At 43.5% G+C, this 27224-nt stretch overlaps 1 protein-coding gene and 1 long non-coding RNA gene across 4 annotated transcripts in view; one reads left to right on the top strand and one right to left on the bottom strand.

Moving 5' to 3' along the window:
* The first annotated feature begins 8 nt into the window (after window positions 1-8).
* LOC125969174 (sodium/potassium/calcium exchanger 3) overlaps window positions 9-27224 on the top strand; it is a 51607-nt gene continuing 24391 nt past the window's right edge. The window contains exons 1-3 of one of the 3 annotated variants that reach the window (XR_007481497.2): window positions 9-308; window positions 12186-12299; window positions 17789-17865. Coding sequence is in view for 2 of the 3 variants with exons in the window: in XM_049720978.2 (XP_049576935.1) it covers window positions 113-308; window positions 12186-12299; window positions 17789-17865 (387 nt within the window). In the remaining variant the exon portion in view is untranslated. The remainder of the gene's footprint in view (window positions 309-12185; window positions 12300-17788; window positions 17866-27224) is intronic. The other 2 variants (XM_049720978.2, XM_049720979.2) reach the window with 2 other exon arrangements.
* Window positions 18594-27019, bottom strand: LOC125969179 (uncharacterized). Its single transcript, XR_011086922.1, has 2 exons — window positions 26328-27019; window positions 18594-19764 (listed from the first exon to the last, which is right to left on the bottom strand). It is a non-coding gene; the product is annotated as an uncharacterized lncRNA (long non-coding RNA).

Raw genomic sequence — 27224 nt, 5'->3', positions numbered from 1 at the left:
CCCCATCCATTTTGCTCTTCTGCAATATTAAATCTGCTCACGACACGAGAAAGTCAGGTCCATCCGGACGGGAAGTGAAGGAGTTCGCTGGTTTTCCCCAACTCGTATACACATGGATGTCGCAACTGAGAAAGCGATGTATCTGTCGGGTATCCGTTTCCGGAATTGTCCAGCGCAAGATATGGCCAAGCCAAAGAAATCGAAAGCGAGGCGGAGAAGGCGGAAAGAGTTGATTCTTATACAGTTATGCTTGTTCGGAGGTTTCCTTCTCGTCTTCAAGGGGTTGTCCCTCTTAGTTGACGGTCCAGGTGAGGATGGAATGTTTTTTCTTGTTTTGTAGTGAGCGATAAGCAAATTGAGTGATTGTAAAGCAGTGTAGAAAATGCAAGCATGGGTTAATGGATGGATAACTCTCAAATGTATCAATTAAAATGCATTATGCCCGTCTCTGATGCGGCTTTAGTTATAAACAGCAATGTGTTTTACAACATGTTTGCATGAAGCAGATATAAATTAACCTCGAGAGACAACTACTCAACTTGGTTAAAAAATTAAATTAAAACACACTGGCAGATCCCCGACCAATACAGGTCGAGATGATCACGACTTAATATATCGGCTCCTGCGTTGCTTCTGTTGGCAGTGGTACAACACAGGATATCTCATTTGATAATCTCCAGGATCAACTAATCGTAAATATATCGCTACAGTGACGATACACATAAACTACCTCTTTAAGTGGAAGAACTTTAACACAAAGCAAAAAAGAATCAAGGGCACACCAAAGAATCAAGAGCACAGTTTTGTGACAAACATGCATGCATACAGTAGTAGCAACACACTAACTAATTGAACGTTCATAGCAGGGGTGGCCATGGTCACTCTCTGGCCACAATGACCCACCAGATCATAGCAATTTGTTCAAATCTGACACTTAAAATAAAATAATCATTTTAAAAAAACTCATCATAAAATAACTCCTTTTCTACAGGTAGAACCTGCACCATTTTGATACAGTCCCATTTAATCTTACCCATTTTTTTTAACCTACTCAACAATATATTATGATGAATTCTATCAAACACTACACTGAGATCCAATAAGATTAGCCCCCACATCATTTGTGTTTAATTAAAATAAGACATCTGCTTTTACTTTGGAAAATAACGACCATCAATCAATCCTTCATGTGTGATAATATTGCTTATTTGTTTTTTGATCACTAAATAATACCAAACAAACAAAAATAATTGTTTGATAAACAGTAATTGGGGAAAATGTTTTTAAGGTACTTTAATGCAAATAAAATTGTATCAGATCAGTCCATTAATCGATGGAATAATTGATAGAATAATTGATTCTAAAATAGTCAAGAGTGACAGCCCGAGTCATCACAAAATAAAAGTGATAATCAAGGTATTTACCTTGACTGTCATGAACTTGGAGCTTGCAAGTTCTACGGTCGATTTTAAGTTTTGGCTCTAGCATTGATCATGCCCCTGAAAGGGGGAGAGAAATTATGAAAAGTCTACAGGTCCATTACTGATAGGGGCCTTAGAAAACAGCAATTTTAGTTGGAGGCATTGAAGTTGTAGGATCCAGATCCCGGGCAGTGCCCCTTCTGCTTATGTACAATGAGGTGCAGCCTCTCCACTTGGGTGTTAAATGCATTTATCTTGTCCTTATTGTGTTCTTGTTAACTCTTAATTAGATAGCTGGAAGATCAATTCAAATGAATTATTTATAACTTGCTTAATGAAGCTCTGCCTAATTGAGCTTGATACTGCGGAACAGGAAGCAGGGCACTCAGCGGCTCCTCACAGGGACCCATTAATCATTTCTACAATCCTTTATCCATGTACACGATTGTAAATCAGGGTGGGAGGCAGGGAAGGGGCAAACATTTGAGCACTGGCACACACGCAAGCCTCTTCCATTGTTGTTGTGTGATGCAGTGAAGGTGAGGCCAGGTAAGAAGTTCATTCATGCCCAGAGTGCAATATAATAATTTAGATTTTTAATTCAGTGACCCCTGTCCCATAGGCCTGTCTTGTAATTGGCAATTGTGAGGAAGCCCTCCTACTGAGCTCTCCCAAGTACTGCGTGAAGTAAATTCACTGGTGTTGCGTTTGAAGAATGTGCAGATATACTAGTCTCCAGGGAATACTTATCTTTTGTTCATTGTGATATTTTGTTTTTTCGGAAAATCAATTACTTATCGTCTTACTATCAGGTTTAAATTGAAAGAATGCATGTTTACAGCATCATAATTAATTATTGTTTATTGACAACAATTATGACTGTTTATATAATTATTATTTCGTGTGATATTTCATTAGTCTTTCTGGCTATTTTCTCTTGAACAAAATCAACATTTTGGAGACAATCACCAATCAGAAATAAAATCAATAACTGATCTGATCAGAAGATGGATTGGCACCAGGCTAGCACAATATTCACGTATAATTGATGCCCATTGAAATGCATTGAGAATAATAATCATAAAATCCTAAAACTTCTTGAAATAATTTTGAGAGGGTGTTGTTGGGGGAGAGAGCTCACTGGATGGCAAAAGAGCTATCTGATTATCCCACTGTTGTCATTCATACAACAGATTAAATCATGGCTTCCTGCAAATATATCATCTTTGTGTTGAACTAAACAAGCCCTAATTTACCCCAATTTGTGACAAAATTGAGACAAGATCAATATGTCAGTATGACATTTTCATTGGGTAGTTAACCGTGAGTTAATGAAAAACAGGTACATTAGGTCAACAAATGTTGGAAAACACTGTTCAAGTTATAAATACGGCTCAAGTTATTTAATTCTTATGGAATGCACTGATGACTGATGTGATGTGTCTCCAAGGATACCGACTCAACACGCTAGTCTCGCTGTTAATTCTGGCATCTGAAAAAGGTACCTGAAGCGCACGTATATTTGTCTTTTTAAGTTCCTGGCGGGCATAGAAAATATTCGCTCTACCAATGGTTCATACACATGCAAAGAAAAAAGAGCACTGAAGCAGATTGCTGTTGCCAATGCAATCAGGCGTACTTCTTGGCTTGCATTAGTGTTATTGTACACTGCTGTGCCTCATTCGTAAATGAGAAAAAAAAGAGTTGCACAACAAGTGAACCGAATTAAAACAGTCAAACCGAGCCATTTAAAATGTTTTTTTTTTTTTTTTTTTTTTTAATGCAGCACGACTGAATGTTGATGATGTTCAAAAGGCAAACACACATGTAAATAACATTGTATTGAGCCTTGGAAAAAAAGATTTCCAATTTATTTATCAAGGAATGATTCAATGTCATGTCATATTATTATTATCATTCATAATATGACCTCTTGACAGCCTAACTGGTTTTATTCTCATTGTTTATCAATTTTGAAGTGATGTAAAGTTATTAGTATAGTTTCATATTTTTTCCACTTGATGATTCCTTACTATCACTGTGTTCCTTTGTTTCTTTTTCTTCTGAAGCCATGACACAACGCACTGTGAAAAAAATCTGTGAGGCAGCGAGGTTGTGAAAGATGAGTAGTGATATAGCGAGAGATACCATTGTTTTTATGCCGGTCATATCATTTTAGTTTATTGTATTTATCCGCCACAACTTAAGGGCCGGTCCATGAAAATATTGTCTGACATTAATCCGGTCCTTGGTACTTGCATGGCAAGGTGAATAACCTCACCAGCTCGTCTGCAAGTTTGTTTTGTTGTGCGTTAAATGAAATCAAAGGGAACTGAGAATCGTGTCACGTGACAGCGATCTCTCTGGGACTGCACTATAAGGCCACTTTGATGTTGCTGAAGTGTTCTTGGATGCAGAGTGAAAAACGGTTAAGGTCAATTCTAACAAATTAATTGCTCATGTTACATGTAGCTTGTGTGCTCATCAAAGTTTAATGAGTTAGCTAACCTTCAAAATTCCCCTTGTGACAAGAAAAGTACAGGTGGACGTCTACCAAATGGGTGTGAACCGTTTGGTTAATATTTGAGACCTTGAACGAACCCTGAAAAATTCGTACATGAATTGCATGAATCGTACATGCTTTTCGAAAACACTCGCAGTTTCTCGCCACTCAGTGGGGTAGGCCGGGGGCTTCAGGAGACAGTGTTAGAAAATCCAATGCCACGCGACAGGATTAAAACCCCAAACATTTCAACAACAAAATCATTGCATTGTTAAAAGATTTGTCTGTGATACAGAAAACAAAGAGGTTAATTTAAGATATATGTGTAATAATTAAAGTTTGTTTCAGGTAAAATGCATGGTATAAAGAGAGGGACTGTTAAAAAGAAATATTTTTTTTGATACCTCTTTTCTGAATCTCCAAGAGGCACAATGCAGTATCCTGACAAGGAAAAATGTTTGCAAAGGGTTCAGAAATACAGAGACTAATTTTCAAACAGTTATACTCACTTATGATTAAATGCGTCGGTCATCATTTCCTACTGAGTTGCAACCTCAGCAAGGAGGGGGAGGACCTGAACTTTCAGCCAGAATAACGTGTTCTGAGATAATAGGTCCCTTTGGGCCAGGATAATTCCAAATTGAGATTCCTGGCCCCTTAAGGCCTCCTTCACACCAAGCAGCAAAAACGATCGCTATTGACACTGGACATGAACAAAAATGCTTTTGAAAAAAAAGAAAACAGAAATAAACTGAAACCATGTTTTACGTTTCCAAAATCAACTAAAACTTACTATAATTACAATGAAAATGTCTATTATCATCTTTAGCAATTAAATGAATACACCAGCCTTTGGGGTTGATTTTAAATGTATTAAACAGCTCTTGGCAGCACTGGTTAGCACATCTGCCTCACAGTGTGGAGGTTGTGGGTTCGATTCTGGCTCTGGCCTTTCAGCGTGGGGTTTGGATGTTCTCTCCGTTCCTGCGTGGGTTTCTTCCGAGTACTCCGGTTTCCTCGCACATCCCAAAAAACATGCATGGTAGGCCGACAGCACCTAAATTGCTCGCAGTGTCCCCTGCCATTGGCTAGCAACCCTTTCATGGTGTCCCTTGCCTACTGACCAATGTCAGCTGGGAGAGGCTCCGGCACGCCCGTAACCCTCATGAGGAGAAGCAGTTGAGAGGATGGATGGATGGATGGATGGATGGATGGATGGATGGATGGATGGATGGATGGATGGATGGATGGATGGATGGATGGGAAAAATAGGTAAAAAAGTGCTTTCATTTTTTGGTTCATATATGAAAAAAATACATAGGCTACAGTACCTTCAGAAAATTGTACACTACACTGGAGTGTCATGCGGTCGCGTTTATTTTTCCGGTTTTCTGTCTCGTCGGTGTCGTAACTTTACTTCCTGTTTTATTTTGTCATCCCTTCTGTTTCAGTTCGTGTTTCCTTCCTCGGTGTTTGGTTGTCTTGTCTTCCCCGATCCCGATTGTGGCACCGGCGTGATTGGCGATAATTGTCAGCACCTGCCTCCCAGCCCTTTTGTGTGTATTTAGTCCGCGTCTTCCCCTTGTCTTGTGCCAGTGTGTCTTGCCTCGTCCCGACCACCAGCGATTCTTTGACGTCCGAGCTCTCAGTAAGATTCCTCCTTTTTGTCTCGCCACAGAGCGACGCTTTTTGTTAGTACCTTGATCCCCATAGCCTTTTTGTCTCGCCACAGAGCGACACTTTTTGTTAGTGCCTTGATCCCTATAGCCTTTTTGTCTCGCCCCAGTGCGACGCTTTTTGTTTGAACTCTTTGCCACGTGTTTCCCTCGCAAGAGGCGTTTTGAGTTGTACTTTTGATCAGTGTGTGTGCTGGAATAAATCAGAGAAAGAAACGACTCTGCATCCGAGTCCTCCGCCTTGTTCCCTGCCTGACAGTACACACTGGCCAGACATGGACTCGGCAGAGTCGGAGCACCTGTGCGCCGCAGTGCGCTCCCACGCCTCACAGCTCGCCCAGCACCAGAGGGAAGTGGGCAATTTGGGCGAGGAAATCCGAGGGCTCGCTAAGAGTCAAGAAGATTTCAGAGGGGCGGTCGCCACCCAAGTAGCAAAGCTGGGTCAACAAATGCAGGACGTGCTCTCGCTCTTAAACCCGGGACCAGCAGCGACCTCCAGTACACCCGCTGCTTCCCCAGTGACTCCCCTTGCCGTAGCTCCCATGACCGGCGGTGCCAGACTGGCTCCTCCAGAACGCTACTCCGGCGAACCCGGCCTTAGCCGGGCCTTCATTACTGAGTGCGAGATGCATTTTGAGAGGTCCCCAGCGGATTTCCCCACCGAGCGCTCCAAGGTGGCCTACATGGTATCGTACCTGAAGGGAAGGGCCCGCACGTGGGCCACCGCGGAATGGGCCAGGGATTCCATCTCCTGTCGCTCTCTCCCCGCTTTTATCGGGGCTCTGCGAACGGTGTTCGACCCAATCTCCGCTGACCGAGAAAAGGCTCGCCAACTCTGTCAGATAGCCCAGGACAAGAGACCGTCGGAGATTACGCCATCCGTTTCCGCACGCTGGCCGCGGAGTGCGGCTGGAATGCGACGGCGCTGTATGACATCTTCCTCCGAGGCCTTTCTGTATCCATACAGGATCAGCTAATTCCCCTAGATCTTCCCACCGATCTTGACGCCCTCATCGCTCTGGCTATCCGCACCGACAACCGGCTGCAAGAGTCGAGGAAGCACCGAAGCAGGAACGCCCCCGCCTTCGTGCCAGTAGCCGTTCCTTCCGTCCTAGACGTGAACCACCCCAGGCCGGACGGGGATCGGCAGCACCAGGAGCCAGAACCGATGCAGTTGGGCAGAGCAAAGTTGACAGAGGAGGAGAAGTTACGACGACGCCGGGAAGGAAGATGCTACTACTGAGGTGAGCTCGGACACCTCCTCCTCTCTTGCCCGGTGAGGAGAACCCTGAAGGTAAGCGCCTTCTCTGCGGCTCTGTCCCCGGGGCGAGTGCTCCCCAAGGGCAGGATTACACAGCTGGGAAAAGAAATAGAACTTGATGTGCTAATAGACTCAGGAGCGGATGAAAGCTTGATAGACTGGGCATTTGCTCGCCGATGGGGGGTAAAGACTGACCTGCTGAACACTCCCGTGAACGCCAAGGCACTCAATGGACAGGCACTTTTTGAGGTAACCCACATAACAGAACCTGTCTCACTGTCCATTGGGCCCCACCATGAGAATATACGACTACATGTCGTGACCTCCCCAATGAACCCCCTCATTCTCGGGTATCCATGGCTTCAACGCCACAACCCCGCTATAGACTGGGGATCAGGGGAAATAACGGGATGGGGGCCCAACTGTCATGATTCCTGTATCAAGTCTAACCCGCGCGCTGTGCCTCCTGCTCTAGACGCGCAAACTCCAGACTTAACCGGGGTTCCTGCGTGTTACCACCAATGGGCCGAGGTATTCAGCAAGGCCAAGGCTACCTCTCTACCCCCCCACCGTCCCTATGATTGCGCCATTGAACTCCTGCCGGGTTCAACCATACCCAAGGGGAGGCTTTATTCTCTTTCGGGACCTGAAAAGCAGGCCTTGAACGATTATATAGACTCCTCCCTGCAAGCAGGATTGATTCGACCATCATCGTCGCCTGCGGGTGCGGGGTTCTTTTTCGTGGGCAAAAAGGACGGCACCCTACGTCCCTGTATTGACTATAGCCCCCTCAATCAGATCACAATCAAAAACCGGTATCCGCTCCCACTGATGTCGACCGTGTTCGACCAATTACAGCAAGCCCGGGTGTTCACAAAGTTAGATCTGCGCAACGCATACCATCTAGTGCGCATCCGGGAAGGGGACGAATGGAAGACGGGGTTTAACACACATCGAGGACACTTTGAATACTTAGTAATGCCATTTGGCCTCACCAATGCTCCCGCGGTGTTTCAGGCCATGATAAATGATGTTCTGAGAGACTGTTTGGACCGATTTGTGTATGTATATTTGGATGATATTTTGATTTATTCCCCGGATCTGAAGACCCATAGGTTTCACGTCGAGACGGTGCTGCGACGACTCCTTGCACACCAACTGTACGTTAAGGCCGAGAAAAGTGAATTCCACACGAACACCGTATCTTTTCTCGGTTTCATCGTAGCCCCGGGCAAAGTAGAGATGGACCCGGCGAAAGTTAGCGCGGTAACGGAATGGCCTACCCCTGACTCCCGCAGAAAGGTGCAGCAATTCCTGGGCTTTGCCAATTTTTATAGGCGGTTCATCAAGGGCTTCAGTGCCACGGCGGCTCCCTTGCATGCGCTAACGTCCCCTAAGGTTCCCTTCCGCTGGTCGGCGGAGGCGGCCTTCCAGGAGCTGAAGAACCGCTTCAGCACCGCTCCCATCCTCACGCTTCCCGACCCGTCACGACAGGTGGAGGTGGACGCCTCCAATCGAGGAGTAGGGGCCATTCTATCACAGAGAGCCAAGAGCGACAACAAGCTCCATCCGTGCGCGTTCCTGTCTCGACGGCTGACGCCAGCCGAACAGAATTACGACGTGGGAGATCGCGAACTGTTGGCAGTGAAACTGGCATTGGAAGAATGGAGACATTGGTTGGAGGGAGCACAGCAGCCCTTTTTGGTCTGGACAGACCATAAGAATTTAGAACACATTAAGTCAGCTAAGAGATTGAATTCTCGCCAAGCCCGCTGGTCACTTTTTTTCAATCGATTTAACTTTACTCTGTCTTACAGACCGGGAACCAAAAACACCAAGCCTGACGCCCTCTCCCGTGTCTACAACCCAGATCCAGAAGTTAAGAAGCCTCAATCCATTCTGCCTCCTCATTGCCTGGTAAGAGCAGTGACCTGGCCTATCGAAGGCCTGGTACAGTGGGCCAATGGTAACGAGCCACCCCCTAGTGGTTGCCCTGAGAACAGACTATTTGTCCCCGATCAATTACGATCCCAAGTCGTCCATTGGGCTCACACCTCCAGACTCTCCTGTCATCCGGGCATGCGCAGAACCCTGTTTGTCGTCCAGCAGCGATTCCGGTGGCCCTCCATGAGGGCAGACGTCAGAGAATACGTCGCAGCCTGTCCCGTCTGCGCCCGGAATATGAACTCCCACGGCGCCCGTATGGGGTTGCTGCATCCCCTACCCATTCCTTCGCGTCCGTGGGCAGAGATATCCATGGACTTCGTCACCGGGCTTCCGGCCTCAAATGGGCGAACAACCATACTCACGGTGGTAGACAGATTCTCAAAGATGGCTCACTTTATCGCCTTGCCCAAGCTCCCGTCCGCTAAACGAACGGCCACAGTGATGATGGACCACATATTCCGGATTCATGGGTTCCCAAAGGACATTGTTTCTGATAGGGGGCCCCAAATCATATCCAGGTTTTGGAGGGAGTTTTGCAGGCTCATAGGGGCAACCGTGAGTCTCACGTCGGGCTATCATCCGGAGGCAATCGGGCAGACGGAACGCATCAACCAGCAGTTGGAGACAGGTCTCCGCTGCCTGGTCTCCCAGAACCCCTCCTCGTGGAGCAAGAACCTCACCTGGGTGGAGTATGCCCACAACTCCCTGCCCACCACGGCTACAGGTATGTCCCCATTCAAGTGCGTGTATGGCTACCAGCCCCCAGTCTTCCCTGACAGTGAGCCGGAGGTGACGGTGACCTTGGCCCACGCCTTGGTGCGCCGCTGTCGTCGCGTCTGGTCGGCGGCGCAGGCCACGCTAGTCCGCCAGGGGGACCGGGTCAAGCGGATGGCTGACCGGAGGAGACGTCCGGCGCCCGTGTACCAGCGTGGTCAACGTGTTTGGCTGTCCGCCAAGGATCTCCCCCACCGGGGGGACTCCAGGAAACTAGCGCCTCGCTTCGTGGGTCCGTTCCCCATCGCCAAGGTCGTGCACCCGGCCGCGGTGCGTCTCCGCTTGCCCAGGTCCCTTGCAGTCCACCCCACCTTTCACGTCGGGAAGGTCAAGCCGGTTGTGGACAGTCCGTTGGTGCCAGATCCTGCGCCGCCCCCGCCTCCGCGGACTGTGGGAGGTGGGACGGCCTACACGGTGAAAGAACTGTTGGACGTGCGCAGAAGGGGCCGGGGCTGGCAGTACCTGGTGGACTGGGAGGGTTATGGGCCGGAGGAGCGGCAATGGGTGCCGCCTAGTTATATCTTGGACCCGGGACTGTTTGAGGACTTTTATGCAGCTCACCCTGAGGCTCCTGGGCCATCTGGGATCCGGCCCTAGGGGGGGGGGGTTATGTCATGCGGTGGCGTTTATTTTTCCGGTTTTCTGTCTCGTCGGTGTCGTAACTTTACTTCCTGTTTTATTTTGTCATCCCTTCCGTTTCAGTTCGTGTTTCCTTCCTCGGTGTTTGGTTGTCTTGTCTTCCCCGATCCCGATTGTGGCACCGGCGTGATTGGCGATAATTGTCAGCACCTGCCTCCCAGCCCTTTTGTGTGTATTTAGTCCGCGTCTTCCCCTTGTCTTGTGCCAGTGTGTCTTGCCTCGTCCCGACCACCAGCGATTCTTTGACGTCCGAGCTCTCAGTAAGATTCCTCCTTTTTGTCTCGCCACAGAGCGACGCTTTTTGTTAGTACCTTGATCCCCATAGCCTTTTTGTCTCGCCACAGAGCGACGCTTTTTGTTAGTGCCTTGATCCCCATAGCCTTTTTGTCTCGCCCCAGTGCGACGCTTTTTGTTTGAACTTTTTGCCACGTGTTTCCCTCGCAAGAGGCGTTTTGAGTTGTACTTTTGATCAGTGTGTGTGCTGGAATAAATCAGAGAAAGAAACGACTCTGCATCCGAGTCCTCCGCCTTGTTCCCTGCCTGACACGGAGTTTAATATTTCTCAACAAAATGTCAAGCCACTTTGGAAGTTGGCAACTTGACAAACAAGGTATCCTAGCCTTATTTAATTCATTTAATTAGGGTGTATCAAACTTTATCATGCATTGCACTTGTTGTAATTCAAGAGACTGTGGACTGTTAAACTGTACCCTGTGTTATCAACATGTTTTAAAGTAATAATTTATTTGTTGATTTGTATTTGTTTTTTTATCCTCAGTGTGAAGCACAAGTAAATCAGCCACACAAATATTTTTTTATTTTTTCACTGTGTGTGGCTGGATGAAATTTACTTGTGCTGTCTCATATTGTAGAGGCAAAACACAACCAATTAGGGGCATTCCGCACCAATATGAAAATTTCATTTATATATTTTGCTCCAATCGTGAATAACTCGATCTGGCGAGGCTAATCATGATTTGCATCCACCGCCAGGGTATAAGACACATGAGAATGTATCACTAGACTTTTTGCTGCTTCACAGAATTTTGTAGTCCAGCAATGGCAGTAGATGTCAGCGAGGCCAAAAAAATTGATATGCTAGAAAAATTGATATGTTGAATAGTCTGTTCAAACCCGACTTGGTCTAAATCAGTGGTTCCCAAACTTTTTCAGACTAGCGCCCCCTTGGCTCCCCAGTGAATTCCTAGCGCCCCCCCACCCCCAACCACACATGTTGTGTACAAATTGTCGTCCGTCCACCCACAACCGCACATGTTGTGTACAAATTGTCGTCCGTCCCTACCGTCGACTGACTCGTCCTACTGCACATGTGTCGTCAAACAAACGTTCGAACTTCTGACTTCGGACTGACGCCCCCCTACCGCCCCCTTCAACTTCTGACTTCGGACTGCCGCCCCCTACCGCCCCTTCGTCCTCACCGCCCCCCTACCGCCCCCTTCGTCCTCACCGCCCCCCCAGATCTTTCCACCGCCCACTTTGGGAACCACTGGTCTAAATTGAAGGGTGGTGATTGTAGACACATCTGATGTGTGCGTGCGTTTTCGTTGTAGGGAAAACAACTCTTAAAACTACGTTTAGCGAGGCTAAATGTGTTTGCAACCATAATTCAAATAAAAAGTTATATTTTAACCGTGAAAGTTGTTGCGTCATTACTGGCTGAATAGGAAAACACAATTGCTACACACAAACCTTTCACCACCGCCCTGGCCCTTTCCCAATTAAAAGTGAAAAAGTGTCTGTCCCACAGGTCAGCAACTGATTCATGAAAGCCTAAAACTTGTTAAAACTAAACTAAAACAAATTTCATGTATATAGTAATATACCATTTTATATTGACAATTTTTCACAAGTTATGAATACATTTAATTCAGTCACAATCATTTTGTATTTATTAATACCCTAAAATACCCTCTCTTTATTTTACTGTGATACATTTTGCGTAGGTTCCAACCACAGTTCCAGTCACCAAGAGAGATGGGAGGGAAGAAAGCTACTGCAGGAAATAGACAACAGCAGCACAGTCGAAATTACCATAGAACATAATTGCACTTCTCCAGGTAAGAGAATAAAAAATAGTTTTGTTTGGCCATTAAAAAACAGATATCGTGTGGAATAGCCTTCTATTGCTCTCTTAAACATGGATTTATGAACTTGGCACCACTTGTATGTTGCTATTTTTAAAAGAGGACGAAATGAACTGCAATTGTGTCATAATTAATATGTCCAAGGCGTGATGGAGTGAGTGGTTAAGATTAAACTGAAAATTGTATCTTCACCTTCAACACAGGACTTTTGGGGCCTCAGAGAAAAATGCTGCTGTCATTAAACAAAATGGCCACCATCAATCTTGTCACACTTCTTAGGTCATCTATAAAATAATCAGTGGTCAAAGTTCAACTTTATTTCTTTCCTTGCTTGTTAAAACTGCTCTTTGATCTCTGCTAAATTTAAAGCATCTCTGGTGGCTTCCTGCACTTAACTGCCCTCTGGAGAACTCTAGCACATTTTTATTCCTACTGCGTTCCTTCTGTTCGTATCGAGTAAAATAGGGCATTGCAGCAAATTGCTGAGTCATGGTTAATGTGAGCACTGAAAAGGGCTTTTCACACTGGCCTTAGCAGAATGCTATGCACTGTCGACGAACTCATTTATTGTCTATGTTCAAGAATGTTCAATTCGGTGTGACGGCAGAGGGCGCATCCAATAAATGGATTGGCGCGGTGATTTCAGACTCCTAATAAGAGAAGATTTTGGAGGCATGGTGGAAGTAATGACAGACACGGTAGGTTTCCCAGTACCCCGAGCTTTGTGACACAGGAAGAATGATGGCCTACTTCAGCGGACAAAAGCTTCCAGAATACTTCCTGGTAGGCTACGAAGCAATCACTTCCATATATGGGCAAGCTTGCACGAAGCTGCTGTCGTCATGGAATTAATTATAGCAATAATAAGACTCACTCCACTAATATCAGAGATCGGTAAAGGAGGTGAAGAGGTGCCTTTTTTCCACAACACAATTAATGCAAAAAAATGCACATGCTGAGCTGATTCCAAACTAACTTTTGGCGAGAGGGGTACACCCAGCCGAGATTGGTCATCAGTCAATCACAACCTTCATTAATTTACTTGCATCTTTTTGTAGTGCGGGAAGAAACAGAGAAATTCTATGCATTATTCAAACACTGGCAAAACAAGTGTAGTACAGACAGACAGAAGTTAGGTCCTAGGGATTCAAACCAGCAACGTTAGGGCTCATCGAGTAAAATAGATTTAAGAAATGTCACATGGGATGTCTTGATAAATACATTTGACGATGATTCATCACAATTCATCAAATCACTAGCGCTAAAGTTTATGCGCTAGTCATTTAGCTTTGTACGGTCCTTATATATCATTCATTTAAAATACTAAAAATGTATTTATGACAAAAAAAAAAATGGAGTCCATGACCAAACCGCGTTAGACAGAAAGTTGCATAGGATCGAAGTGAGTAAAATCGTGATTTAGGTGTATATAGCATTTTGAAGTACTAAGTGGAGGGTATCCATGACCACGCCCAACATTGGCCATTGATGTCTTCATGCTGTGAGAAACAAGCTCATTGTAGTTGAAATTTTGTACATATTGTTTTAAATACAAACTATTGTGTTGCAGCAGCATTGGTGTTTATTATTTATTTTTTTATTAAGGGTTTGTCATTGATGCTTGACAGGCTTGCTCTTTCTTCATACTACTAAACCAATTAAACTGTTGCCCAATCTTGCCAGCCATTTTTACAAGGATGGAATTGTCCCCCAAGCTTTGTGTTGTGGCAGGATTCAGCATAGTGGAGAAACTTACTGATGTATAAAATTCCTACTCTCTGGATGCTCACTCGATCAAAAAATAGAAATCAAAGCTGCAACAACATCAAGGGAGGAAAAAAAAGTCATCCTTTGCATTTCTCCTTTCAGCAAAATATCAAAACATGGCATCATGCCAGTTATTTCCTCACTTATTTGATTCTTTCCTGGTTATTTTTTTTATTCTGATAGTCCCTCGACAGCGCTGTCATTTATTTTTTCAGGCAAAGAAAAAAACAGTTCTTAATAAGTTGGTTTAATTAGCGCGGTACAGAAATTGAACACATCTACACAAAAAAAATAACATCAAATCTACAAAGGATTTCTGTCTTCAAACTTCTCAGAATGCATGTCTTCTCAGCTGCAAAACAAGACATCATAAATGTCCATGTGAGCAGTTGAGTATTTTTATATACCGTATTTTCCGCACTATAAGGCGCACCTAAAAACCTCACATTTTCTCAAAAGCCAACAATGCGCCTTATAATCCGGTGCGCCTTATATATGGACCAATATTGAGCCACTACAGCAGGCGTGTCCAAATGTATGGATTTATATATGGACAAAGTTTTAAAATGGGCCATTCATTGAATGTGCGCCTTATAATCCGGTGCGCTTTATAGTGCGGAAAATACGGTACATGTTTGCTGTTTGTTTGGGCATGGTGTGTGCATGAAACAGACTGTGCAAAGACGTGGGAAAAACAAGAGTCCTTAAATGTCACATTACTCAGTACGGGAACTACTCGCGACATGCGATGTGTCAGCCTTCATCATCATCGCCCACTGAGCATGTTGCAGAACAGCCCTCCCTCCGCATGCACTCAGATTATGTATGAGATGTACACGGGATGCGCTTGTTCAGATTCCCTTGAGTGAACAATGCAACTTTAATCAACTTTGGAGGTATGCTGAGCGGCAGCATCCCTTGAGTTGTTTCTTTTATTGCTCTTATTCTTTGCTATTGTTGGCCTGAAACTATTAAAGCATACGCAGCTTCATCCAATAGATAACGGATAACCGCTACTTCAGGTTGTAACACTGCCATGTTTCATTACTTCCCACCGGTATCTCATTACTGCGCCTTGAGTTAGAATTTTCATCTATTGTGTGTATGTGTATCAGTAACTGTATAGTTTCCAATTGATGCTACTCAATACAACAGTACAGGAAGATGTGTCGTGTTCCCTCACTGTATTGTGGTTCACATTTTGTGGCCTTGCTGTTCAGTGGAGGGTGTCTGTATCATGCTATTTATTTATTTTTTGTTTGATTAACAGTGTAAACGGCAAATGGAGTAAACATATACTGTAGTTCTTTTATCTACACCATAGTGCTCAAAGCGCTTTATACTAGTCTTATCCAGGAATTTACACAGCTATTCATGCCCGCAATGTGTTTAGCAACAGCTCGTGTTTGATCTGTTCCTTTCTGGACTGCCTGTTGCACTGACAACAACTGATCGATAGATGGATCTCGTTCCAGAAGGAGCATCGAGAAGCGAAGCCATCGACGCAACAGTACATAAAAGCACAAAAAACAACAAAAATACAGTAATCTTGAAGCACAGACTTGCGCGGTCCGTATGCAACGTTTGAAGACAAATAATGAGCTCAAAATAAATCAAAATGACAATATAACACTATTTACGTAAAAACAAAACGTACTTTTCCATGGTACAAGAGACAAAGTCGCTGATGTGCTTCGTGTCCTGAAGTCACATTGTCAGTGATCCCTGGCGATGTTGCTATTTTTGCAATGCTGTGAGGCAGCAGAAGAGCCTTTGAGGAAGTAAGGATAAAGAAGAGCTAAGATGTGAATGTTAGAATACATCGGCTTGCGTGACAAATTCTGAACATGTTCAGCAGAGCATAAAAGCAAAGCAAAGGTGCCCCAGAGCACCGGCACTGGGAAAACAAGCCAAACTTAAGTCACGCTACATTTCCAGACAGAGTCCCTTGGTGCCAAACAGTGGCTTCTTCAAATTCCCTGGCAAATTAGACCGGCATGAGATGATGCAGTCAGGCAGGCAAGTGGGCAGGAGGCGGCTTTCTTGCCATAATGAAGCAAACTGAGGCAGAATTTAAGACCACTTTGTTGATTGAAATTTCGGTTTCTTTGTGTGTCTTTGGCATGTGGAGAAATTGACATTAAAGCTGACTTTGACTTTGACTTTGACTTTTGATTACTGCATGAACCGACTGTGATGTAGTGAAGAGACTTTAGGTGATTTAGGTGATGGAGAAGGATATATTTGAAATACCACTTTAGTCTGTATCTACAGCATGGTGCGTGTCTTTAGTCATATAGCGCCACCATCCCTCCATCCATCCGTCTTCTGTACAACTCATCATCACCATATGCACAGATATGCTAGAACCTTTCTCAGATTACACGTCTCACTTTTTCATTAGCTCCATATGGCACCACATCCCAAGACCTCTGTTGCTTTTCTATTACAACTACCAAACAGTGCAAGCCTGCGCTGGGTAGTACACACTCTCAGCTTATGATGATCTGCCGTAACATTTCATTAGTGGCATTTTTGCGACAATTCAAAATGTGAATTCCTGTTGCATGATGCGGCCACTTCACAAAGTACAGCCCATTAAAATCCATTTCTGGGTTAGGGTTAGGTAGCAAGACAGCCGCCCACCTACCCAAAAGTAAAAAATATATGAAGTATGTACAGTGTGCACATATACATCACATTTACTACGTCAACATATCTTTTTATTCACCTTGCAAAGCACCTCTTGGAGTTGCAACCAAATTTTGTTATATTGTTAATCATAATTTTACATACTGTAAACTATGATTAGGGTGAGAAGTTCGTCCATCCTTGAGGGACTCGTGGTCGAGCCTCTGCTCCTCCATGTCGAGAGGAGCCAGATGAGGTGGCTAGGGCATCTCATTAGGATGCCTCCTGTATGCCTCCCCGGCGAGGTTTTCCGGGCATGTCGCATGTAGCTTTGGATGAAACAGTGCGATCGTGATTTTGTGAGAGGCATGTAAAGCTTGCTGATAGCGCTCATTCCTAATGGAGAGCTCAGAGTCATTCATTTGGCGTCTCAAAATCAATGAAAAACTGCAAATGATTTGGTAAATTTAAATTAATTTAAATCAAACCTCTTACCACTAGTAAGGTGTAAATAGCCTTTTTTTGTGATTTGGTCTGTGAAGGAACATTTTATCACTGTAACAGTGTGAGTGGGAAAGTTTGTATGACTTCACATGACATGCTTATTACATTAAATGACTTAACACGACTTGTTTGATTTTCACTACAGTAACTTTGGATTGGTTTAAACTTGAAAGTGACTTTCTTATTATTTGCACATAAATGACTTGCATATACTAATTTCTCCTTTTGCAGGTATGTAATATGTGGTGCTACAGTCTCACTCTGCTGAGTGGCATGTGGGATCTGAACATAAAATATTTAAAACATACATCACCATAAGTTGACACAAGAACAGCAATTGAAAGGCCGTTATTTAATAGGGTTGAAGTCCCTTATCATTCACATTTTTGCCAAACCCAAACTCATACACATCTTAACTAGATTTACATCACGTCACTGTTTCCCCCACCAAAAACACAGAACTTTTTGTGATGTATAATACCGTTATGAATGCAAATGAAGACTAAATAGAGACACAACACCTTCTCTTTAACTCTTTGGAATGTTTCTTATTTTTGCAGCTCTACACGAGTTCCCCCGAGACCTGTTCACAAACAAAGAGAGAACAGAAGGAGCAGTGGCCTTGCATGTGTTGTGTGTAAGTTAACCATACCTCTGTATAATTCAAGAGTGCGCTTTTATCAATTTATAAGATCAGTATTTTTACATTTTAAACAATAAACCAGGTAATATGCTAGAATGTTGGTGGCAAGGTGGCTTTGACTATCAAAATTAATTTTAATAATAATAATAATTATTATTATTATTGATGTAACATTGCAATAATACCACAGATTTAGTTTATATTATATATTATAGATTTGCAGTATGACCGTATCTAGTCTTGTTTGTGTAGCTGACATTAACAGAAGCTCATGAAGGGAGAGCAGTGTTCAGAACACTAAATGTCCAACCACATCACTATCATTTTGTTCCCACACACAATAAAATAAATCTATTCTCAATCATTTTAAAATGATTAAACTTAAAAAAAGACTAATATGCTTAATGTGTCTACAATACTTTTTGGAAAAGAAGAACAGACAGTTTAATATTTTAAAGGTTAAAGCAGCTCTCTGAGTTGATTATTTTTTATCACGTCACTGGTTCTTTTATATCAAACAAATTATTTTAGGTGCATTACCTGACATGTTTCGGCGGGTTCTTCCGTCTTCATCAGAGTGACGGTGGAAGAACCCGCCGAAACATGTCAGGTAATGCACCTAAAATATTTTGTTTGATATAAAAGAACCAGTGAAGTGATTAAAAAGGGAAAACAAGATGAACTCAGCAAAAGGATCAGCAGACAAAACCAGTGAGGCAGAATGTTGAGTCTTTTCTCGCGAGGAGTGCAATCAGACTTACAGCAGTCCCGAAATACACTAAAGGTCCGTTAACACTCCTCGCTCTTTTTATTTAGGAATGCCCTACCCACAATGTGAGACTAGCCCCTGAGGTGGGGGAAAGCGTGGGCTTTGTCTCATGAGAAAAGAAACGAGATTCTATAAACAAAAGAAGTCGTAGACAAGATGTCATGAGAATCGAAAAGAGTGCAAGGACAAAATGCCATGTGCAGACATCAACAAAATAGTTTGAACTATCAACAGCTTTCTTGGATTCCCAGAGATGTAGAAGGTCAGGAAGCTCCAGACAGCATCGTATGACTTGTTGTGTTCTGGTGGACGTCTGCAAGGCAAAACAGCAAGCATTCTGTGCAATAATTTTATTAATAAGTACTCATTAGGGAACGCATGATAACATATATATACAATTTATCTAACAATTCCCCCCTGTTTATCATAAGTTCCCGGAGACCAACACATCACCCATATGGCCACTTCAAAAAGATTTTCAGCCAAGGGATCACACTTCGCAAGAACTAACTTACACTCGGGAGGAAACTGAGTCATACTCGGCAAAACCAGGGTCAGGAAACAAACCGGACAGGTTTATCACAATAGAGTCGCCGACCGGGTCGTCACTAGAGAAGGAACCCGCGTCGATCGAAAGGTCATCCCTTTGGAGCAACGGGAAAGTCTCAGCTGGTGGAGAGATAGCAGTTGTAATTAGCCTGTTAATTAGGGATCGGAGACAAGGAATGCAACAACATCCACACAAGGTCAAAATGGCAGAGAAAACGGCAATGGAGACCAGGGCAGAGGAAACCAGGGTGCGGTACTTTCCGAACACGTTCAACCAGTCGGTCCAAACCTCTGTTTTCACACCACCGTGTTCCTTCATCTTCCCGTTCAAGGTCCGCAGGCCCTCAAGGGCCTGGGACAGGCTTCCGCCGGCTGCAGTATTATTTGGAATAAACGTGCAACATTGCTCACCGAACATGGCGTAGACACCGCCCTCTTTTGAGAGTAGCATGTCAAGGGCCATTCGATTCTGGAAAGCCATGAGGGAAGTAGCGGCCAGTTGGGAGTGGACCGCCTTGAAACCCGCCTCGGTCCAGTTTCCAAGCCTCTGCACGTTGTAATGGACGTAGTTAATCCTGTCAACAACATTTTTGTTAATAGTACACCACCAACACAGGGCGGATTCAAAACCAGCTGCTATCTGATTCACCAGCTTATACTCATCCGGTACTCCTCTAGGAACACCAATGGCGTCTATGTAAATTGGATTAGCTGCGCCCCGCCATTCGGCGTTTCGTTTCGTTCTCGGCCAGAATACGGGCACTACGGACTTAGCAAAAGATGTTAGATCATAAGAGGACATCGGTATCAAATGAACAGGTAGCAATAGGGTTACCAAAGCGCAAATTCCGGAGCTGTTTAAAGGCAACCTATCATAAAGTTTGTTACTATTACACCAAAACCAAATATCACTACGAGCAATGGGCAAAAAAGGGGCAGTGACATTGGCCATGGACCCACACCATAGAGGAGGTAGGGCGCCGAGCTTCTCACCGGTACCAGGTAATCTAATACATGTAAAATTACCCTTAGCTACATTCGACGAAAAAAGGGGTTTATATTTTGTCATAGAGGCAACAGGGTAAACCTTATCCCATTTAAAACAATCATGAGTGGGTGAAATGGATGAGTTTAACATTAAAACAACAGCACACTTAGGAACTATATTTGCAGGTATGATTTTCAAAAAGAGGTCTTCGACCCATGCATGCAATGCAACTGGTGTTAGCCATCTTCGCGGCCTGCTCAGCCATAAAAAGCCAGTTATTGGTTTGACCGCTTATCCCAGTGGAGGCTACAAAATAGCTGTCTACATCAGTGAGGAGCATACTTGTGATTTTTGCTCCTGCTGACAGGGTGTAATTATTTGTAACGGGACGGTCTGCGACCGACATTGTTTTATTGATGCAAATAGCAATAGGAAAGTGAGGATCGATTCCAGAGGACCAAGCCCACAGTTGAAAACCCCAACAAGAAGTGTTAAACAAGGTGGCATTTGGAGGAAGAATTTGACCATCAGTGAGTGTAAGAGACAAAAGGAGGCTTTTGCCCTGATTTTTCAAAGTCACTCGTTTAGCAAAGAACACAGCCTCTTCACTGGAACCAGAGAGCGGGGTGACCATTTCGAAACCTTTCAAACTCTTCATAGGTAAAATAATAGAAGAAGATGTATTAGGAGCCACAGTAAACATTAATGACTTATTGTAAGTCCAAGACAAAAGCCATGGTATACAAGTTGGAACGCAGATGGTTCCTGGAATACAAACAACCTGATCAAAAGGGGATTTAGTGTCGCGCTTATGTCTAGCAATTTTTCCCCCATGAGCCATATCAATTAGAATTAGCGTTGGTAGCTGCCTGAGAGAAGAATGTTCGAGGCTCATGGTACTCTATCCATACAAATAAAATAACCCCCGAAAAAAATATAATGGTAACACAAACCAGCAAAAGCAACCAAAAGCACATGGTAGACTTTGCGCAGGCTACAGCCCGATTAAAGCACTCACCAAATGACTCTCTAATGCTCATATTTTGGATCTCCTCAGAGTCAACACCCTGAGCTTCGGGTTGGTGTCTTGGAAATAGGCTTCTGCTAGCTTTCGTGTCAACCCTGGATCTTGGCACCAGGATCAGGCACTATTACCAGACTTTGCTCACCTTCCGTACTTAGGTTGGGTCTGCAGAGATCACCTTTTTACAATGAGATAAATGAATCCACGTGTTGCGTTCGGCTATTTTCAAAGCATTAGGTGTCGTGAGTAGTACCAAAAAGGGACCTTCCCACTTGGGTGAATGCCAATTCTTCCTCTTGATACTCTTGATCAAAACCCAGTCTCCCGGTACCACTTTGGGGTCTTCCTGCGGGGAAATGGGTTCACCATCAGTGTTATTGGTTAGATTCTTTTGACGTTCCAAAATTTTTCTCATGTAATCAGCTAACGCGGCTTTCTCGGGGATCTCCCATGTGTTCTTGAACTGAGGAAGCCTGTAAGGTCTTCCAAACATAGTTTCATAGGGAGTTAGCCCTGTTGTACTTGTAATATTTATGTACATTTTGACCAGGTCTAAGCACTGAGTCCATGGTCGTTTGGTTTCTTCCATACATTTCTTTAATCTGTTTTTTATAGTCGCGTTAGATCTCTCAACAACTGATTGTGAACGATAGGAAGAATGGTTCTTTAGATTTATGTGGAACATTCTCCCAATGTTATGCACTATCTGATTTACAAAATGTGGACCATTGTCGCTGTAAATTTTTTCTGGAATACCGTATCTTGGAATGATGTCTTTGCATAAGGCCTTTGCCACCGTGAGTGCATCAGCATGTTTGGTAGGAAATGTTTCTACCCATTTAGAAAATGCGTCTATTATGACCAAACAATATTCTTTCCCTTCACATTTATGTAATTGGATATAATCCATATGTATTGTCTGAAACGGATACAACGGAGGCGGGAATTTCCCTCTCTGAGGTCTTAAATTGCCTTGTGGGTTATGTTTAGCACAGATCAAACACGCTCTGCAAAATTGTTGTGAAAAAGCTGCAAAGCCGTATGTTGTATAAATAGCCTCAACTTGTTTCACCATACCCCCCGTCGAGACATGGGTGACCCCATGACTCGAAATAGCAGCCCATTTGAACAAGTTATGAGGCAAGACAGGTTTGCCCAAAGGTCACACAAAAAGACCAACAGTGTTTTTAGTTGCACCCCGTTTTTCCCAAGAGAGCCGTTCCTGGGAGGGGCTCTGAGACTGCATGTCAAGCAACACATCAGGGGAGATGTGTGACATCGAATCATGAGCTGTGAGAGACGAGAGGACACGGAGCAGGCCTTCTGCAGCGGCCTTCGCGGATTTGTCAGCAAAAGCATTACCGAGAGAAACAGGATCAGAGCTCGCAGTGTGAGCAGCACACTTGCAAACCGCTACCTTTAAAGGTAGCTGGACAGCGTCCAAAAGTTGAGTCAGTAATGTGGAATGGGTGACGGGCTTCCCTGCAGAAGTTAACATGCCACGGTTGCTCCACTGCTGAGCAAACACGTGCACTGTAGCAAAAGCATACATGACTATCAGCCCAGATAGTGACGGATTTGTTTGCAAACAATTTGCAGGCCCCAGTCAAAGCAATGAGCTCAGCGGCCTGTGCAGACATATTGGATGGCTGTTTAGCAGCCTCCAAAACCACGTCGGCAGTAACAATGGCATACCCAGTAAGGGTCACACAAGATTCATTTTTCTTAGAAGACCCATCAACAAAAACCACATGACCATCTGGCAGAGGCGTATCTTCCAAATCAGGCCGAGCCTTTGCAATTTGTTGGGCAGCATCGACACAATCATGGAATTCGCCGTCGTCAGGAAGGGGAATGAGAGTGGCAGGAATGAGTGTCGTGCATCTTTCAACGGTCAGATCCAGCTGAGACAGCAACGTAGCCATGCAGGAAAGATGACGTGCAGGCGACAGAAAAGTCACTCACTCACTCACTCACTCACTCACTCACTCACTCACTCACTCACTCACTCACTCACTCACTCACTCACTCACTCACTCACTCACTCACTCACTCACTCACTCACTCACTCACTCACTCACTCACTCACTCACTCACTCACTCAATCAATCAATCAATCAATCAATCAATCAATCAATCAATCAATCAATCAATCAATCAATCAATCAATCAATCACACAGGTGTTAATTAAATCGCAATTACATTACAAGCAATTTAAACTCTAATGGAATATGTGGATGTCCATATCCGTTTCATCAAATTCCAATCCAACTTTACCTTTATATAAGGCACAGGTGTCAAATTGTGCTTCATATACATGTGCCATCACTCGAATCGCAAATTATCTTCACTTTTAGTAATATGTTAAATTTCAAATATTAGACCAGTTTTTACTTGTCTGATTTGAAAGCGAGGTACTCGTCAGCTTGTTCCGCAGCCCCCACAATATGAGGCGCTCACACATCTACTCGGGTATGGCAGTCATACCGGCCCTCCAAAAGAAGCCATGACTAAACCGCGGCCCGCGAACAAATGAGTTTGACACCCCTGGCACAAGGGCCTTCTCATTGATCAATCGCGTATCTTAAATCATGCTTTTCCTCCTTTGAAGCGACTATGTACTTCAAACCCAAACGGCACCATTTTATAGGGAAAAAAAATTGTAGAATTTATTCGTTGTCGACATAATACTGGTCGCAAATTATCATGTAGAGCATTTTTGAGTTGTTGATCATAGACATCAGTTGAACACTCTTTCTGGTCTGTGTCTAAAGTCTTCAAACAACTTATCTTGTTTTTGTTTAGTCCGGCCAATGTCTGTGTAATTTGCTCTACGTTGAAATTTTATTTTTATCCTGCAATAGTTGGTCAATTTGTATTTGTAATGGCACCCCGTTATATTCCAATGGACAGCCCTGGAGATCAAAAGGACTCCAGGTGCCTTTAACGCTTGCCCAATGTTTGGTTAAGGATGCCATGAAAACCTGTTGTACTTCATCACCTCTCAAATTATAGGAAGCAATGAGTTGTTTAATTTGGGGTACAAAGACGGAAAGGATGGTTCGCTTTGCCGTGCCGCAACATTTGTCTTTGTAATTTGATCATTTTTCTCATCTTCACTCATCACATTCTCAGCTGCGGTTCTTAAGCGAGCTCGCGCTGACACTGTGTCATCATCTTCCAGCAAGTTCTTTTTTATCTTTTCTTCGTCTTCCTTATCTTTCAATTTCCCTCACATCTGGGAAAATGAGAATGTAATTTTGCTTTTTAATTTTTAATTTTAAGTCTTGCAAAATTTCTATATCCTTACTGCACCGAGATAAACTGTTAAACATATCTTAAAAAATAAACAAACAAAAACAATCTATGCTCTTCAAAATGGGACCCAAATGTCAGATTACAAATCAAACCTCCTCCTTCACTCTCACATTTTTTGATAGAACAGTCTACTTAGCTAGACACCGTCATATCATACTAAATAATGGCCTGGAAATTAAATATAATGTTGTTGCTGTGGTCCCTCAAAACATGTGACTAGAATTTGGACAATTACTAACCCCCATCAATCGACAAATTATCTCCTCACTAAAGTCCCAGCCTGATCTGGCTGTTAACCTATCTGCATCAAGAAGACATTTGCAATGCAGGGGATAAGAGAATAACAATAAACAAAATAAACCCAAACCGCAATCAAAACCAAATAAACTAGGCCCATGACCTATGTAGACCAACACAGTACTCCAAATATTTCCCCATTAAAATTTAAGCTTATTGTGTAGAGCACCATTGATTTCTAATCATTGACCTAAATTTATCCTTAATTCAATCCCAATCACGAATGCCCACTACTTAATACTTTACTTGGTGTTCTTTTGATAAAAAGTGCCCCCCTTGCAATGTTGTTTTTAACTCTAAGTGATTCAAATCTTTGACTTGTCCTTACATGTGTCCTTGTATAGTCTTATGTCATAACGAATCAATAATTTAATTTTATCCAATACTACAATGTATGTTCTCTCCTACTCTCACATTTTTATGAGGGATGGGCACTCTCCTCGTTGGACGAGTTTCTGACCACAACCCTCAGATTATTCTATAATTTCTAATTTTTACATTTAACAATGCAAATCTGATAAACCATTGTCTAGCACACCGCTTTCGTGCACCAATTTAACGCAATTCCATCCTTTATAACGAACTGATACACAAAGACAAACATACACAGAAACAAACACACGGGCCCACAACATAGACATGACAATCTTCCCAGCTGATAACAAGGGTGGGGGGAGCAACTGAAGTGCGGAGAGCTTCGCCACCGCCACGTCACATAATGCAATCCCCTCTGTCCAAAATATGCATTTGTCAAGATATTTTATATTGTCGGTGCCGACCCCTTGCATTTCAATTCATGTCGGGGTAGCGGCTTTTGTTTGCTATTTGATTTTCCCATGGTTTATTTCTCTAAATTTCGGAGTTGGCAATTCGAATGGCACCTACAGTGTCCTAAAGCCAACTTTATTCACCGGACAGTGGTAAAATATTCAATGAGTGGTAAGTCTCCTTTCCTCTGCTTTTACACAAAACCACTGTTTACATAAAGGAGAGCTCAAATGAGATCACTCTCAGTCAAACCATACACACACACACAATGCGCATCCTTATCGTCTCACAGGCAAGCAGGGGAGCCCGCCCTCCCGTGGATTTTAACAAACTCTAAACTCTTTAACCTTCCTATTGTGTAAGAAAAACCTATTTTTGACTTTTTCTTAAAGTAGATATAAAACCTATCTTTTCATGGATAAAGAAGCCAAACCAGCTAAACAAGAGTTAAGAAAAAACACCCCAGATGGCAGCAGAAAGCTAACACATTAGGAAGGTTAACTAGGAGGCCCCACGACACCTCAGCGGAATTTAACTGCTCCAAATTACCTGTACTTCTTTAGAAAACAGAGGAGTCCGCCCTCCCATGGAATTTAACTGACTAAGTCAGGGGACTCCATCATCCCAGCGGAATTTAACTGTTTCTAATTGCACTTGATAGGGTCTAGAATTGTCAAGGTTTTAAGTGACCTCTTGTCACTGCACTTTCATTACTTTCAACAGAATCAAGATTCGTACTCACAGTCTGCTGGGCCTTCTCCTCGGATGATCTCGTCAACCACCCCGGCGTCCAACCGACTGATTGAGACAGCCCCGTGAAAAGGGTTTCTCTATCTATATGCCTTGGCCAAGGACTTTTCCTGCGTCGAAAAGTCGTCCGGAACCCCGAAATAGGTCTATTGAGACCCCGGAACGAGCCCCCAAAAATCTGTTAGGTTCAAAATCAGCAAAAGGATCAGCAGACAAAACCAGTGAGGCAGAATGTTGAGTCTTTTCTCGCGAGGAGTGCAATCAGACTTAGAGCAGTCCCGAAATACACTAAAGGTCCGTTAACACTCCTCGCTCTTTTTATTTAGGAATGCCCTACCCACAATGTGAGACTAGCCCCTGAGGTGGGGGAAAGCGTGGGCTTTGTCTCATGAGAAAAGAAACGAGATTCTATAAACAAAAGAAGTCGTAGACAAGATGTCATGAGAATCGAAAAGAGTGCAAGGACAAAATGCCATGTGCAGACATCAACAAAATAGTTTGAGCTATCAACAGCTTTCTTGGATTCCCAGAGATGTAGAAGGTCAGGAAGCTCCAGACAGCATCGTATGACTTGTTGTGTTCTGGTGGACGTCTGCAAGGCGAAACAGCAAGCATTCTGTGCAATAATTTTATTAATAAGTACTCATTAGGGAACGCATGATAACATATATATACAATTTATCTAACAATGAACTTAATACGATTATTTTTTATGTTTGAATTTTTGGGAGCAAGACACAATTTTACTTTTTTACAAATTTACTAAGGAAATTGATAAGCACTATGAGTGCATTTCACCCACAACACTGTAAAACATAGCAAACGGATTTTTAAGTAACTCATATAACATTTTTCCATTAATGCCAGCGCTAATCATGAATTAAATCAA

Source organism: Syngnathus scovelli, chromosome 5 (genome assembly GCF_024217435.2).
Source record: "Syngnathus scovelli strain Florida chromosome 5, RoL_Ssco_1.2, whole genome shotgun sequence".
NCBI lineage: Eukaryota > Metazoa > Chordata > Actinopteri > Syngnathiformes > Syngnathidae > Syngnathus > Syngnathus scovelli.
The sequence above is the reverse complement of the archived record's forward strand: the minus strand, read 5'-3'. Positions and strand labels throughout refer to the sequence as shown.